This window comes from Oenanthe melanoleuca, chromosome 4, assembly GCF_029582105.1.
Source record: "Oenanthe melanoleuca isolate GR-GAL-2019-014 chromosome 4, OMel1.0, whole genome shotgun sequence".
Lineage (NCBI taxonomy): Eukaryota > Metazoa > Chordata > Aves > Passeriformes > Muscicapidae > Oenanthe > Oenanthe melanoleuca.
In genome coordinates this window covers 53,253,599-53,269,765 of record NC_079337.1, presented here as the reverse complement: position 1 = coordinate 53,269,765, position 16,167 = coordinate 53,253,599, and the positions used below count along the sequence as shown (strand labels likewise).

Genomic DNA, 16,167 nt, shown 5'->3' with positions numbered 1-16,167 from the left:
CCTAGAAGAGTGAGATTACTTCAGTTTTTTGTAGAGAGTACAATTTCACAGCTAGGGTTGTTCTCCACTTCGTTCCCTGTGTAATATATGCTAACTGGGAATTTGAATCTGTCCCGTAAAACCTGGCCTCCTATATGAAACTTAATAGTTCATATCAGACATTTAATAAAAACATGCCTGAAAGGGATGTAATTGTGAAAATCTACCACTGAACTCAATGGTGGTTTTTGTTCTATCATCTCTTTAATATTTCATCAATTGTGACAGTTAAGAAAAATTTCATAGCCATTACTCTGGAATCACTTTTCCTCTATACTAAAATAATCTGTGACCTACTTCTTGATCTCATAATGATTTATTTTGTTACTTATAATATGCAAATCCACGTTGCATCCAAAACCTAAAACATTCTCAAGAGCAGTGCCAAGATTTTAATGACAGTCTTTCACAGATCAGGTGCTTGCAAGTCAAGAGGCAGGAACAACAAAGTAGGAATTGGATGATATTTGGTTCACCATCTTCAATGAGGGAAAATGTTTCACTTGTGGAAACGCATCAGCTCACTATATAGCAGGAATCATGGGAAATCAAAAAGTTTGTTTAAAAGACTATTTCTTTTCACTGCATTTGGCTTTCAATCATAGTGACTTGCTGTAAAAAAAAACCCAAAAAACTGAGAGATCTGGATGTATTCATGCAGAGATTGCCACTTAAAACCCATTGTAAAGATTTATACAGCATTTACCTTCAAGCAAGGGGGTAGTTTCATTAATATTGGTTCCTGCTGAGTGGACCATGAAGCACAAATCCATGCTTATGTATTATTACAGACAGCTATATGAGATCATTTTTATTTTAGACATTTAGATTTACCACAGAATAGGTCTGTAGTGCTATAAATGGTTATGAAACACAAGCTATAAAACCAGTAATCAACAGTGACTCCTTAGCCAGGCCCATAGCCAGTAAACCCAGTCTCCCTCTATCACTTTGCTTTGTTTTCTGATCAATGTAATCACACCAGCTGCAGCAAAACTGGTACATATTGCACCAATATGTAGATTAAGTATATATTCAACATCCCTATCCATACAGGAAGAAGGGATGGATTAGATCAGTGCAAGTACTTTCAAGAATGTGTAGTTCCAAACTATTAAGTATAATTTAAATATTAAGGGACACCTGAAAAATAAACTAGAAGCCAAATCATATCAACAAGGAAATTAAATTAAGTTCACCATTGTGCTTCTTAGTAAACATTTACATTTTGAAATTAATTGGCCACTTGGGTGAGGAGTTTGCCTGGTTCTAAGAAGTTAAATAAGCACACTTTTTTGTTTCTGATACCTACCCTAAATTTTCGAATGCCCAAGATAGAAACAGCAGTATCTTTAATATACAAAGTATAACTTTTTAACACTTTCAGCCGGGCTTTCTTATTCATCTTCATTACTAAGTATCAACAGAATGAATTTTCCATTAGATTTTTCAGGATGAACAGTAACTGGTTTGCAACAGTTTGGGTTACTGAGTCGGACTGGGCTATGCAAGAGCTTAACAGTGGAGTTCTACCTCCCTTGGCATTTCACATATTATCACATTATCCTGATCTCATTTGCCACATAATTTGTACATTATGAAGTCTATTAACTTAATAAGAGCGGTAAGATACCATTACCTGTAGCAAAAATAAACTGAAAATCTCCTCAAAGTATCTCAGCTCTTCCTAAGAGTGGGGATTTTTTGCTTATTTGCTTGCATTTTAGGAAACATGTCTGAGGCCACTGCACTTGGCTTTTTATCACTGAATATGTGCTGCTTAATTGTAAAAAAGAACTTATTTTAGTGATAGCACATGAATCAGTATCCTCAGCAAGTCTTGAAATGGTTTTGAATTGTGGGTTCAGAAAGGCTGCAGCACAAATGTCAGTCTGAAAAATAGAGTAGTGTGTGCATCATTCACTAGATAGGAAAGGAAAAGCTAGGATGACTTTGTGAAAGAGTATTGCTACGAATTTCTAACACATCTTTCTTCTTGCATCATATATTATTTAATTTCCATAGCAACCCAGGGGAGCTAGAAGCCAGTGTTTTCAGAAAAATTTGAATTGATGCAGCTCACAAAAGAGAAACTACGATAGAATAGGAATGATAAAGAAAATGAAGACAGAGAAATTCTGTTACCAGACACTCAAAGTCATTAAAAAGCTGTGTCAGATTTCCATGAGTTACAAGCATCCCATAAAGTAAGCATTGTCAGTGTTTGTGCTATGACTTTTATAGCACTGTAACCCAAATCTGATCAACTGTATGCATCAATTCTTCCAATTATTACTGAAGAATCAACTTTGCTCTCAAATTACTTCATCAGTGCCAAAACAAAAAACCACAAATAACCAACACACCAGCACCAAACAAACACAAGTAACCTGCTGAAACTTTCATATGACTTTAAATAAATGGCTTTTAATTCTTGACAATCATGTTAGCATAATTGGATATTATCTGCTGATGCTACACTTGCAGCTCTGCAAGGGGAAAAAAAAAGTAACTGAAGTCTAGAAAGAAGCAAAATTATATTTTATAAATACAGAATGACATCATGTAAGTTACCATATTTGTCAGCCGTTGAGAACAGCCATAGAAAGTGCTGAATTGTGAGAAAAGTATATTTTTCAAAGTGATAAGAAAACTACAGCATCTGCTCAGTCTAGCTTAGAAACCTCCCCTAGTACAGCACACTTTGTCCAAGGCTGCAGAAAAAAATTACCTAAGGAAAGCTGACAACCACTATGTATTAAATTCCTTAAGGCCAAAGCACAAGTGTTATTTAAAATTTCCTACAATATACTATAACATCCCATTGACAGTTTGCAGCTGATTTACATCTTTAGACAAGCAAAATCAAGCCTTCATGAAAAAGAATGCAGTGTGCTTGCCAAAGAGTAGCAGTCCAAGAAACAGTGAAAATAAAAAACATAAGCTTCATCGTTTATGACCAAAGTATCTTCTCTGCAGTACCTTTAACACGTACAGGTGGACAGGTGGAAGCATCTGCACACATCCCAATTTGGGTTCGTGTGTGTAAAGGCTTAGAGAATGTCACACTGTCTAAACACTGTAACATCAGACTATGCTCTGTTTTTGTTATGCTCAGCCACAAAGTAGTTCACCGATCTTCTTTTATTATTATTATTTATAAGATGAAAGGAATGATAATACAAAACAATGACAACCCTGTATCACCCTTAGGCAATTCTCTTGTTATCATGCTCAACAGCTCGACTACAGAGAAAAAACAGTCATTACCTGTGTGAAGAGAACCTGTGATTAGCCTGAGAAGGTACTGGGCAAATTTCATTATTTCCCGCTTACACCTCTTCCTACAGCCACTCATCTTAGGCAACAGGGTATTCCTCTGAGGAGAGCCTGAAGACTTTGCCAACAAACGGAACAGTTTCTGCCAGCAAAACTTCTGGGGCAGTTCAGAGCCTCACACGGCCTCTCCTCCTCCTCACGGCCGAGCAAACTCCCCCCGATCCGCCTCGGGTGGCTGCGCCAGGAGCCCGCGGCGGCCGGGGCTGCGGGGCTGCGGGGCGGTGCGGGCGGTGCGGGCGGTGCGGGCGCTGCCACGGCACGGCGCGGCTGGGCAGGACACGGCACGGCGCGGTGCGGCACGGCTCGGCTGGGCAGGACACGGCACAGCGCGGTGCGGCACGGTGCGGTGCGGCACGGCTCGGCAGGACACGGCACGGCTGGGCAGGACACGGCACAGAGTGGAGCGGCACAGCGCGGTGCGGCACGGCTCGGCAGGGCACGGCACGGCACGGCAGGACACGGCACAGCGCGGTGCGGCACGGCTGGGCAGGACACGGCACAGAGTGGAGCGGCACAGCGCGGTGCGGCACGGCTCGGCAGGACACGGCACAGAGTGGAGCGGCACAGCGCGGTGCGGCACGGCTCGGCAGGACACGGCACGGAGCGGCACGGCTCGGCAGGACACGGCACGGCACGGCTCGGCAGGACACGGCACGGCGCGGTGCGGCACGGCACGGCTGGGCAGGACACGGCACAGAGTGGAGCGGCACAGCACTGCACAGCACAGCTGGGCTGGGCAGGACACGGCACGGTCCGGTTCGGCTCGGCACAGCTCGGCGCGGCGCAGGCAGTGGCGCGGCCCCGGCGCCCCCGGCGCGGCCGGACCCGCGGCAGGCGCTGGCCGCGGGCGGCTCCGCGGGCGCGCAGCCCGGCGGGCGGGGCGGTGCCGGTGCCGGTGCCGGTGCTGGTGCCGGTGCTGGTGCCGGTCCCGCCCCACGCAGGCAGCCCAGCGCCGCCCCCGGAGCCGCTCCGCTCGGCGCTCCTCCCGCTCCAGGTGGGAGCCGGCCGGGCGCGGCGCTGCTCCGCTCCCGTGCGCTGGTTCCGAGCCCCGCCGGGGCCTCGGGCCGGTCCTGCCCCTGCCTGAGGATCCGGGAGATCCACGGAGCTGGAGCAGGCGGGGCGCCCCCTCCACCTGCTCTCTGCAGCTCGGCCTCGGCCCTGCCTGAAGGTCATGGAGCGCCAGGGCACTGCTCACCTGTAGGCAGGAGGAAGGAGCAGAAACCCTCCGGTACGGGAACTGCCCCCGCTTTCCAGGGCACTGCTCACCTGTAGGCAGGAGGAAGGAGCAGAAACCCTCCGGTACGGGAACTGCCCCCGCTTTCCAGGGCACTGCTCACCTGTAGGCAGGAGGAAGGAGCAGAAACCCTCCGGTGCCTCTGTGCGGGAACTGCCCCCGCTTTCCAGCCCCCTGACCTGCGGCAGCTGGGAAATATCTCTGAGTGCTTAGAACGTCTCCAAGAAAGTCTCGTTAGGAAACTACCTGTATTTCTTACCGTTCCTTTATAAATTCATTGTTTTCCAAATTGCTGAGAAGTGTTTCTTATTAATAAAAATGATCTGCTGTGGTCTACATCCATGACCACAGAACCCAAACAATATGTTTTCATTTCCTTTGGAGTATTTCCCTCATGGAGAACAGCTCTATTGCATTAGAGGGTGATGCAATATGTAATGCCTAATACAGTTAAGAAAAAAGAAAAGAAAAAAAGACAACCCATTAAGGAAAAGCTTAATGAAAGAACATCATCGACTGATCTAATTTTATGACAGCACTGACCACAAAACATTTTTGTGAATGCCTATAAAAAATTACAATAAACACCAAAGCACATCTTCCAGCTATTGTCTATATTATGCAGTGAGCAGATATAAATACATTATAGACACAATATATCAAAGCAGTATCAAAGTTGCAGTTAGATGACACAGTTTCTGTGTCTGTATCTGAAGCACAAGAGTGTTTTATGCTTCCAGTGAAGCTACACAGATCATGGAAAGAACCAAAATGAAGCCCTCAGGTTACTCGAACACAGGGATTATTCTGAGAAGGATATGGACAAATTCCAGTATTTCATGTTTGCACTACTTCCTACAAAGCAGGAACTAATTTCTTGGCACAGTTTTTTCTGAAAAGACACAATACAGTTTGACCAAAGAAAATCTCCCCAAACAAAGACCCCGAAAAGCCAAAAAACCTCCCACAAAAACCTACAAACCAACCAACCAACCAACCAACCAACCAACCAACCAACCAACCAAGAAACAAAAACTCTCAACCCAACACCCACTCAACAAAATCCATCAAATTCTGAGGTGCTGGAGATGCCAGTGTGTCTTACAAATTTCTGAACTCCTCTGGTCTCTGAAAGGAAAACTCCTCAAATAGCTGGCAGAGGTGAAGAGATACTGAAACCATAAACCTGCATCTCTTCCTCAGAAGAGGACTGAAGAGGCCAGTGCAAATGGTTCTGAGCTGGAGTCACTGACCTTTTTAGTCCTTTGACATCTCCAATTGCTTTACAGAGTTTTCACTAGCAGTGTTACTTCAAAATAAGGGACTGAAAATAACTGAAGCCTAAACAACTGAAATACAGGTTTTCTAAAGCCATAAGTATGCATCAAGTGTATGCATAAGTGTTGCTCCTCCTTCACTCAAAAAAACCCTCAAATAAACTGTACCAGTTTCCTAAGCCTCTTCATTTCCATACAACAATAACAGTAATTGCTACCTAAGGAAGATTTCATGAAAGATTTTTGACTAGTTTCACCAAGATTTTTTTTGTAACAATCATTGCAGTATTTTGATAGCACTGGATCTAAATCTATCTCCCAATATTTCTCTTGTCAGCAGAAAAGACTGACTAAGACTAAAGTTGTTTTCTTTTCCCAAATCAAGAGAGCAGACCAGAGAAAAAGGAGCAGGAAATTTAGAATAGAAAAGTGTAATAAAACCAGCATGTTACTTTTGAAAAATATAGTAAAATAATATGTTGGACAATATCAACTTCTAAATATTGGCAATATACCTTTTTTATATTTTTCTAATTGACAGGACACACTAAGGTGCTCAGTTAGAGCCAGTCTCTTTGCACTGAGGTATAAAAATACTTTTTGTATCTACAAGCTAGGTCCATCCCTAATAATTCATAATCCATAGAGCTGAAATAAAATCCACTGAAACAAGATCCTCTTAATGTCAGAAGAGTCTCTGCATCAGTTCCTAGAAATTCTGACTGCCATTATTTAAGTACAATGGAGGAGGAATAAATCACATGTACACATAACAAAAGTTCTTTTCAGACATTAGGAAAAACAAATGGAAGAAAAAAGTAAAAGCTCATTGTAAACTGTATTTTCAAATTGTTTCACCAAGTACAGCTCGTGGCCTCCTAGAATAACATAAAATACAAAATTACTTTGTTTTGAAGTGCTTGGCAAGAATGAAATTACTAGGGAGGAAACCTACGCAGTTTTTGTAAAAGACTGTCAACAGCTGCAGTCAAGTTTAAAAGCAAAATGGAAACATTTCCCTGAATGTACAAAGTGTATTACAGTGCAGTCAGGAAAAATGGATTGATAATAATAAAATATTTTCTTTCTGTGAGGATTTCAGCACAAAGCTACAAGACAAATCTTAAAAATCTTTGTCACCATGGCAAGAAAGCAGTGCAAAATCAAAAATGTATGAAATTAAATTCTATTCAGTCCAAAGATTAAATTCCACATGCATTTTTATAACATCAATTAGGGTCTCAGCACCACAGGTCTATGCCCCAGGCCAACCTGTTGTCGACTGAAGTGCAACCTAATCATCCTTAGAGAAGGGTACACACTGATATAGCTTTAGTCTAACACTACACAAGAAAAAAACTACACCAATATTGTAGTTCAGAGCTGGTCGTTATTGGCAGGTATGTATTGTTCCTGTGCACAAATAATATTTCACTATTAAAAAAAGCCTAAACGAAAAAAGAGATACAAAAAGATACAAAAAAGAAAGAGAGAAAAGAAGAGAGATACAAAAGCCCAATCAAAAGAGAGATACATTAATAACAATATGAAAAAACATTTTAAAGTAAGTTAAGAAAACCAATTATTTTTGGATTGCTTATGTTGTTGGGACAATGTGGATGACTCTTCTTTCAAACAAGAAAAAAATACAAACCCCAAAAGCATTTAATGTCTCGGAACTGACCGCTGCAATAGACTGGCCTAAAATGGTGAATAATGCTGAATTTAGCATTATAGTTATGTTTTGAGAGAGAAAAGTTACTAAATATAGATTTTATTTAATAAAAAACATAGAAAAAACATCTCTTAAAACATTAAAAAAGAAATTAAATGTGGCTGTTGTCATATTAAGTAACAATGGAGAAGACTCAAATGCCAAAAGCACATATAATAGTTTAGGGAAAGAAAAAAAAAAAGCCATCACAAATATTGATGAGAAGAAACCCATAGCATAAGGATGACAGTGCACACCAATTATAAATTTTCTAGTCTGGGAATAAAAAACCCCAGTAGAACCTGAAGTGACATATACAGAGCACAAGTTGATTGGCTTCTTGCAGGCAATTTGCTTTGTAAACCTCTTTCATTTGCACACAATCCTCTGACTTCAAAAAAACAAAATTTCCCCCTGAACTAGCCCTTGCTATTGACTAAAAGCAAATTGAAATCTTACAGCAAAAATCAACTCAATTAAATGCTTCAACCTCATCAGAAAGGGTTATCCACAGGAAGTTATCCAGAAGCACAGAAAACCTGTACAGAGTTTCCTTGGTGTTGACTCCAGAGACTTGCAAGAGCTTTTTTTTTTCTTAATGCAAATACTGAATTCAATAACTGATCTTTTTTTTTTTTTTTTTTATCAAAGGATTTTTAACCTTTTTATTTCAAACAACACTGATATTTACAACCTAAGCCCGTGGCAAGCAATAACAGATGGGCAGAAACAAACAGATGGGTGAGCACAAGGTAACAGCAAGATGTTTATGATAGAGCATAATAAACAGCTGCCACAAGTAGATGACCATTACCAGATCTCTTGTCAGTTGCTCCTTGCCTGTCATAAAATTAAGAGTCCTCTTAAATCACAGTCCCTACTGTATTTATTTTAATAGCTGTTCTGTGGACTTATACTTCTTGACTTGGCAGGATTGTGCACTGAGGTGTCCCAAGTTCACCATCATTATTCAAGTGGATGCAGCAGGATGAGAGTAATTCATCATGGAAGTCACTGGAAACTGCACAAGTAATTCCAAATTATTCATGATGTCCATGGAAATATCAGCTACCACTTTTAGCCACAGCCAGTGAATAGCAACAAAAATTCTCTTGCACGTCATTTGCCCAAATTTAGTCTTAGATATTAACAGAGACCAGAGATGGTTTCACGATGGAAGATGAGCTGGGGCAGCAGAGATGCAGGCATATGTTCCCTTCCTGCTGATCAGCAGCAACATGCTAGCTACATTTACTTAGATTTAAATGGTCCTTGTTCTTTGTTGTCTGTCCTGAGTGTTATAGTGACAACAAGGAACACAAAATTATTTCTTACTCCGTGCATTCCATGGATATTAAAATGGATGCATACATGGGATGTGGACATGTCTTGTAGAAACAATAACTTCCACAGAGCCCAGGACCAAGAGTGAGGGGACTGCCAATGGCCCTGGTTATTAATACAGACTTACTTACCTTCTTTAATTTTTTTATACTCTTCATAGCAAAATTAAAACCTTCCTACTAGCCCAACTGTTACTTATCCAAACTGCATGCAATGTTCTTAAATGTGGAACACAAAACAGTAAGAAATCTTTATCTGGGCCTATGCTACTAAAATAATACAGTCTTCCTGCTTTTGTCTATAGTCTTTAATTTCACCTGAAAGCTTGAAATAATATCTTCAAACAGCTCTGTTGCTGTGTTTAAAATAGGACTACAGAGAAATGACTGCTACTTTACACTGTTTGCATAATATCAACAAATTATACATGTGCTCTATTCTGATAGCTAATACCTGCATAAAATAAATTATTTTCATTGCTGTTACAGTCCCAGACTCTATAGGTTCAAACTGAATTTTCTAATACATTTATGTAAACTAATGAGACATGTTGGCTTAGCCCACCAGAATCTTTGACCAGTGTAACAGAAATACTTAAAACATTTATCTCTATTATTCCTACCTTCCATGAGCTAGCTGCTCTCAGAATGCCTTTTTTACCTACTCACTGTCCTTGAAGCTTACCCCAAGGATTCATTTTCACACAACACTCTAAGATGATACTGCAGACAGTCAACCAGCAGTTACAGCTGCCTCAACCTCCCCCATGGTCCACACTTGCCAAATTAAATATTCATCACTCCCAAATGCTGCAGTGTCAAACATGAGCAACTTCCCAGCCTGATCTCCTACAGCCAGCCTGTGGTTTATGCTGGAGAATAAACAAGACTGGGACTTGCCTGCTGAAACATAAAATGGCATAATGCAGTTTCCATGTTGCACTTTAACTTCTGTGCATGCACTGTAAAATTCTGCTGCAGAAGCTAGAGTACTGACTTTTAATGTTAAATATATATTGCATACCTGTATGCAAAGTTGCATGGGCAGTGTTATCAAAAACATTACGCAGACAACTAAAATATTGGCTTCCATAAAATACAGATCCTGTTTTGTATGTACAGTCATACCTTTCAACTTAAAAATATATTATTGCTGAGTATTCACAAATAAAAAAAATTATTGAGGCATATTAATATCAAGCATATGAAATTTTTGGGGTGGTTTTGGACTCTTATTTTAGTTCCATTTTAGTTCCATTTACAAGAACGTTGGGAGTTGCCTCCAAGAGAAAAGAGAGAACTCATTAATCGTATCAGACTGTGTACCTATTTATGCATATACTTCATGGAAGAGAAATCTGAACAGAAAAAAACAGAAGGAATAATCTTTCCTGTTACAGAAGCCATATCTATAATAGTCCGTAAGTTCCATAAATCTTTAAGATCTGATATAACTAAAGCATATCCATATCATGTCCATACAGAATAAAAATAGTATAAAGGTTGTTTGACCCCAAAACCTACATTAACCTGTTAAATAAAAAAGTATCAGAAATTGGCTGTAAACCAGACAATAGTGGGTATGCATTTGGCATTGCACCAAATCAATCATGAGAATTCTGTAAGTATAATAACTAGTACAGCTGAGGCCAGTAAGTAAATTTATTCTGGAGAAGCTTGTTTTCACTATATATATGTACTGACACCTATGCATGTATATACACTCACCTGATATATATATATATAAATACAGTTTTAAAAAGGTTGACTTCACAGCTTCAGTAAATATCTGTTGCAACTTATTGCAATTATATTCCCCTAGGATTTCTTCTTCCAAGTCAAGGGCTTCCCCATAGTTTTCAGGCATTTTTTTCCTCTTTAATGCTAGTTATGGCTTGATGCTCTAATTAACCTAAAATTTAAGATTGAAAATTGCATATCCTTAGGTTTTCACATACTGGCATAAATTGCAATATATTTGACTGAATATACTGCAGCTACTTCCTTAGGGAGGAGAAAGACAGAAAAGAGATACCACAGTCCAAGCACTTCTCCAAAGCCTACATCTTGGTTGAAGCAATTTTGCAACAGATCTCCTTCATCCAAAATTTGATTCTGTTAATTATTAAATATGAAGTTGAGAGCAAGTAAAATTACCACACTGCTAGGTCTACGGTCTGTCTTTTCCCTCCTGGCAGGGTCCTGCAGATATTGAGAAGAAAAACAGTTTATCAGCTCTCCTGCAGAATCCTTCAGTAATGCTCTTTGAGGAACATGACCTGTTACCAGTCTACTCCAGATTTTCCAGAACAGCTGTGATTGTAATAAAGACCCCCAGATCTTCCCACTTAATACAGCTGATGAACTGTCACACAAAATAGATAAAATTTGACTCGAACATAGAAGAAAACCATTTTAAATAGACTTAGAATTGATCTGATCATCTGATCTATGATTTGATAAACCTGAGCTGAACCTTGTTCATGAGTAATAAGAAAGGTTTATATGCACTCAAAACTCTACCACTCTAAACTAAAAAACTATTTTTCTACTCTGCAGTCTTATTTTCATTACAGGCAAAAAAAAAAAAAAAAAAAAAAAAAAAAAAACAAAAAAAAAACCCAACATACAAAACCAAAAAATTCCAAAAATAATTTTATTATCATTTCCAGGCAACTGGAAATTCATCTAGGTGCTTCATGATAGAGATTAAACCTGAAGAAGCTACCTACTGTATGCTCCAGGCAGGAAATGGTCATCAGAGACATGAATCAGAGGGTATCACACCCATTTAGCATTGCTGGACCTGTAAAGGAAACACCTGAGTCTGTGTTAGGGTCCTGAAGTGGCATTCCACATACAGTGGATAGATTTTCAGGGCCTTATTCAAAATCTATTTAGTATTCTATCTATTTAGTATCATTTGTTTCCCTGCCTTCCACCACATCCTGTTCTGCAACCATACAGCCATTTCTCTGACAAATATGGCCACAACTACTTGTGGCTTCAGGTAAACCTCCCTCATCTGCCCTTTTCACACCACTTTAAGTCAGTCCCTAGGAACCAGTATGAAAAGAGGCAGAGACAATGTAAATCTTCCAGATTAAAAGCAGAAAAATGATGCAACCAAGGAATTCAGTCTCACATGTGACCCAAAGGCAATAGAGAATGACCATTTTTGGCTCTCAGGTGGGAACACATAGTGGTAGGGCAGGTAGTTGGGACCATGTGCATGAGACCTCAGGAAACTTGAAATTGAGTATGAAATCATTGCAGTGTCCTAGAGACTGCACTCTAAGATGTGATCAAATATAGGCCTTAAGCATAAACACCAACCATTTTCCAGCTCTATAGCCTAAGGAAGTGAAGCAGTGTGATTATGAACTCAGCTACTACAAAGTTACAAGTCAGTTACAATGATAATAACATGTATATGGTCAAGGTGAGTAAAGAATGACTTCATCAATTGCTTGCAAATAAATATCTGACTCTGAAGCCTAGAACAAGTAGATAAGTAAAATGCTGGTAATAAGACTCCAAACTCTACAGGTCAGTACAAATGATAATAATTTTGATATAATGCACACATGCATTATATAATCAACACTGATACTCAGGGATATAAAGAGACAAAGGAACACCCCTGCTAGTATCTCTCATTGTGAGGAGAAGAATTACTACTAGAAGAAAACAACTTTGCACACTCAAAGAACAATGGCAAACTTTAAACTTTATAGGGTTTTATGTGGTGGATATTAATACTACTTCTATTTAAGCCCTGCAGAAATTTCCTAGTTGGTATCAGCTGGTCTGTGCCTCAATATATGACCTTCAGTCACTCAACAGAAATCATGCTTTATATTACAGAAGCTATGACATCAAACTTTTTCCCATCAGAACAGGACAGCTATCTTTACTGTAGGAAGTGTATTAAAAATGGAAGAGATAAGCTCTTCAGTGAAAAAAAAAAAAAAAAAAGAAAGAAAAGCTATTAGAGTTATCTGGTGTCTAAAGAATAAGACTGAAGGGAGCTGGAAAAACCCCACCAAAAAACCAACAATCTCTCACTCTTTCCAATACTCAGCTAAGTTGTCAAGTATAAGCATCTTAATTGCAAAGATGTCCCCTTAGCAATTTTGTTCAAGTATTTATGGTATGTCATACAGTTTTCATTCCTTTCTATTAGGTGACTCCACTCTAAACCTCAAGTTCCTTTGGATTCAGTTATCACATTTTATCCAACATTATTTTACCTTATCATTATCTAGACTCCTTCATATGATGTTTTCAGACATAACTTGAATAGGTTACATTTTAATACCTTACCTCTTTGGTTTCCCACCCAAAAAAGAAAGGAAAAAAAACCCAACAAAAAACAAAACAAAACAAAAAAAACAAACAAAAATCCCCATGAGTAATACATGTCTTAACATGTTGATTTTTCTTGAAGACAAAGCATTAATCTGAAACCAGCCATAGAATTTCTTCACTATTTTAGTAGATATTGCTTTGGCTTCTTTGGAACCTTCCATATCCTGAGGGAAAAAACCACCAGGGGGAAAAAAGCCATGAATGGTTTGTGTGACTGCATTGCAAGAGATCTATAAAAGTAGAATACTATCAATATGAGGACATCTTATTTCAAAATACCCTACAGTCTCAGGGAATACTACAATACTATCTAGGGGAGGAAGATATGTTAGCCAAATTTTTCCTGAATGTCTCTAGTCATTAAGTTGTCCCACTGTGATATCTCATATCCATATGAGCTGTTGATATTACTGCAATTAGAGTATTTTTTAAAATTCTATTTACACTATTGAATTTTAAATAAGCTAAAATAAATTCATGGCTTTGTAAACATATGGATCTGGTTAAGCAGATTCTCTCTCTTGTCCATAGCAAGATTTCATAAATCATGAAACTTCATAAAACTATCTGTTACTATAAGAATGTGTTTGCAGTTTGCTTTCCTGCCTGTGACTTTTCATCAAAAGTTGGTCTCATGGTCATCATTTGCAGCAATGCCAACTTCTGAACTTGCTCAGCAGTGTGAGAATGATTTCCCAGAGCTGTGTCCACTGTGAACTTGCAGTTCACACAGGTCACCCAAATGCACATACTTGCCCACAGACAAGAAATAAATCAATTTACACTTTAAATCATTGAAGACATTGCTATGATTGAAGTAGTTAAGGTGTGTGGATGGGGAAAACAAGTTTTATATCAGTCCTCAGTTCTTAAAGGTAAACTATTGGGCTGGGCCCTTCCTCTGCCTGAACTGCCTGTCCTGGGTTTTTTTCCAGAACTTTCTGAACCACTCACATCCATGGCAACCCAGAACTAGTTTACTTCTGTGGACATCTCCAGACCTCATTTGCTTCTCCAAAGAGGAGCTAAAAAAACCTGTCTTTCTCAGGTCCTTTACTAGATAATCTATTACATAGTTAATACCATCTAGTATCAAAAATAAAATTTAAAAAAAATCTGGTCTGCTTTTCCTTTTCCACCAGTGCTTTATTTAAAAAAGGTGATCAAATTTTAATGATCTTCTTTTGTTAGCTTAAACCAAGTGCAAAAATTCCTCCTGCCACTTCCCTTGGGTTCGAAGGGTATAATTTTAAATGGCACAAAGATTTTGGTGGTGAAAATTCAGATATTGAGTTTTTTTAAAAGAAATTATAAGATTTGTAACGAAAATGTTACCAAAAACAAAGCATAAGCAATCAAATAATTAATGCCAAGACAATATTCCAGTAAAAAATATAAGGACACTTTAGAAAGCAACACTGAACTTTTGGTGTTTTTCTAGCAATTTTAGTTTTGTTCTATATATAAAACACTTGCTCTAATCTGCACTTAAGGCTGGGGAGGAAGGTCAAAGTCAAACATTATTATGACTTCTTGTAAACATGTGCAGGATCTGAGAGCTCTAATTCTAACAACAAAGACTTCTAAGAAAACCCAGGATTGCAGGAATAAGCCATACTGAAGAAAAGATGATTTCTAAAACACCTGGGACTGTATGAGTGAGGCTGGTAAAAAAAACAATCTTAAAGTAATTTGCCTAGAAATATGCTTATCTAGCCCTGACTATTAGATAGTACATAATCAGGATAATGCTTTAAATTTCAATTAAGCTGCAGTGGATGTCCCCTGCAATAAGAAAAAGAAAAAGAAAAAAAGACAACTTTTTACTGAATCTCAGAGACAAAACAAAAGTCACCCTATAAAATTTCAGCTTTTCAAAAATCTATTGGCTCCAACTCCTTGGCAAGACAAATTTTTATTGTCATTCCTGCAATTTGAATGGCCCATCAAACCTGAATAACAGAAAGGCATATTTCCTGCATTTATGCATACAACAGACAGATTTTTCCTTCTATTTTGGGAATTATTAGATCATGAGCTTCACAACCATTTGTCCATTCAAGTAGAAACTGAAGGATTGAGATGTATAGATAGAAATCCTGGCATTTGCATCCAGAAAAGTTAAGTTGGAAACACAGAGCTGAAAAGCACTTTTTGGGATATCCACTCTCATTTGTGACTAAGATTACTTGGACCTCTTAATCCAAACAATTTGTGTAGCTTGTTCAAACCAATTTGCTATTAATGCCATCCTTGTGCTGAACTGCTGAATTTAGCCAAAGCACTTTCTACCTCGCCCTCTCCCAACCCCTCCCATCACTACTTCCAAGTTCAGCCCTAGAGCTGTGGTGAAAAGGAGACAAGAGGACACCATCCTTCTCTGCACTTCTCCCCACTCAGGTTTTGATTTGAAGTCCATGGCCAGAAGTGAAAGCAGCTGTATCTGCAGCAAACAGAAACAGTACTGCATTGGTGGTATAGACCTGTGTTTTGCTATGTGAGACAACCACATCAGCTTTTCTTCCTCCTCTCATCCTTTTCAAGAGGATTTTAACTTAGATAAAATTGCACATTAAGAGAACAGAAGACTTTAAGAGAAGAGGTAGTGTTTCCCATTACATGACAGTATGGTAACAAGCTACTTGAGCAGAGTACCATAATTGACAGCATGTCAGGAGGGACCCCAGAACACTTCCAAGGCATGTTATGTAAGTGATCATGCCAGCTTCAAAACAACAGATTAGATGATCAGGGAAAACATAATTTATTGAAATTGCATAAAACAGATATGCAAAAACTACTGAAAGCTTTTAATTTACTTTTCCAGATGTCAAAGCTGGAGGTAGGGAG

At 39.1% G+C, this 16,167-nt stretch overlaps 1 protein-coding gene across 5 annotated transcripts in view; it reads right to left on the bottom strand.

Moving 5' to 3' along the window:
* The window catches only part of KCNIP4 (potassium voltage-gated channel interacting protein 4), a 373,098-nt gene that overhangs the window by 271,729 nt on the left and 85,202 nt on the right, over positions 1 to 16,167 (bottom strand). Inside the window, exon 1 of one of the 5 annotated variants that reach the window (XM_056490438.1) lies at positions 3,310 to 3,643. The exons of the other annotated variants lie outside the window; for them this stretch is intronic. Coding sequence (XP_056346413.1) covers positions 3,310 to 3,397 — 88 coding nt within the window. The 5' untranslated portion in view covers positions 3,398 to 3,643. Of the gene's footprint in view, positions 1 to 3,309; positions 3,644 to 16,167 lie in introns of those variants that run through there. 5 annotated transcript variants of the gene reach the window in all.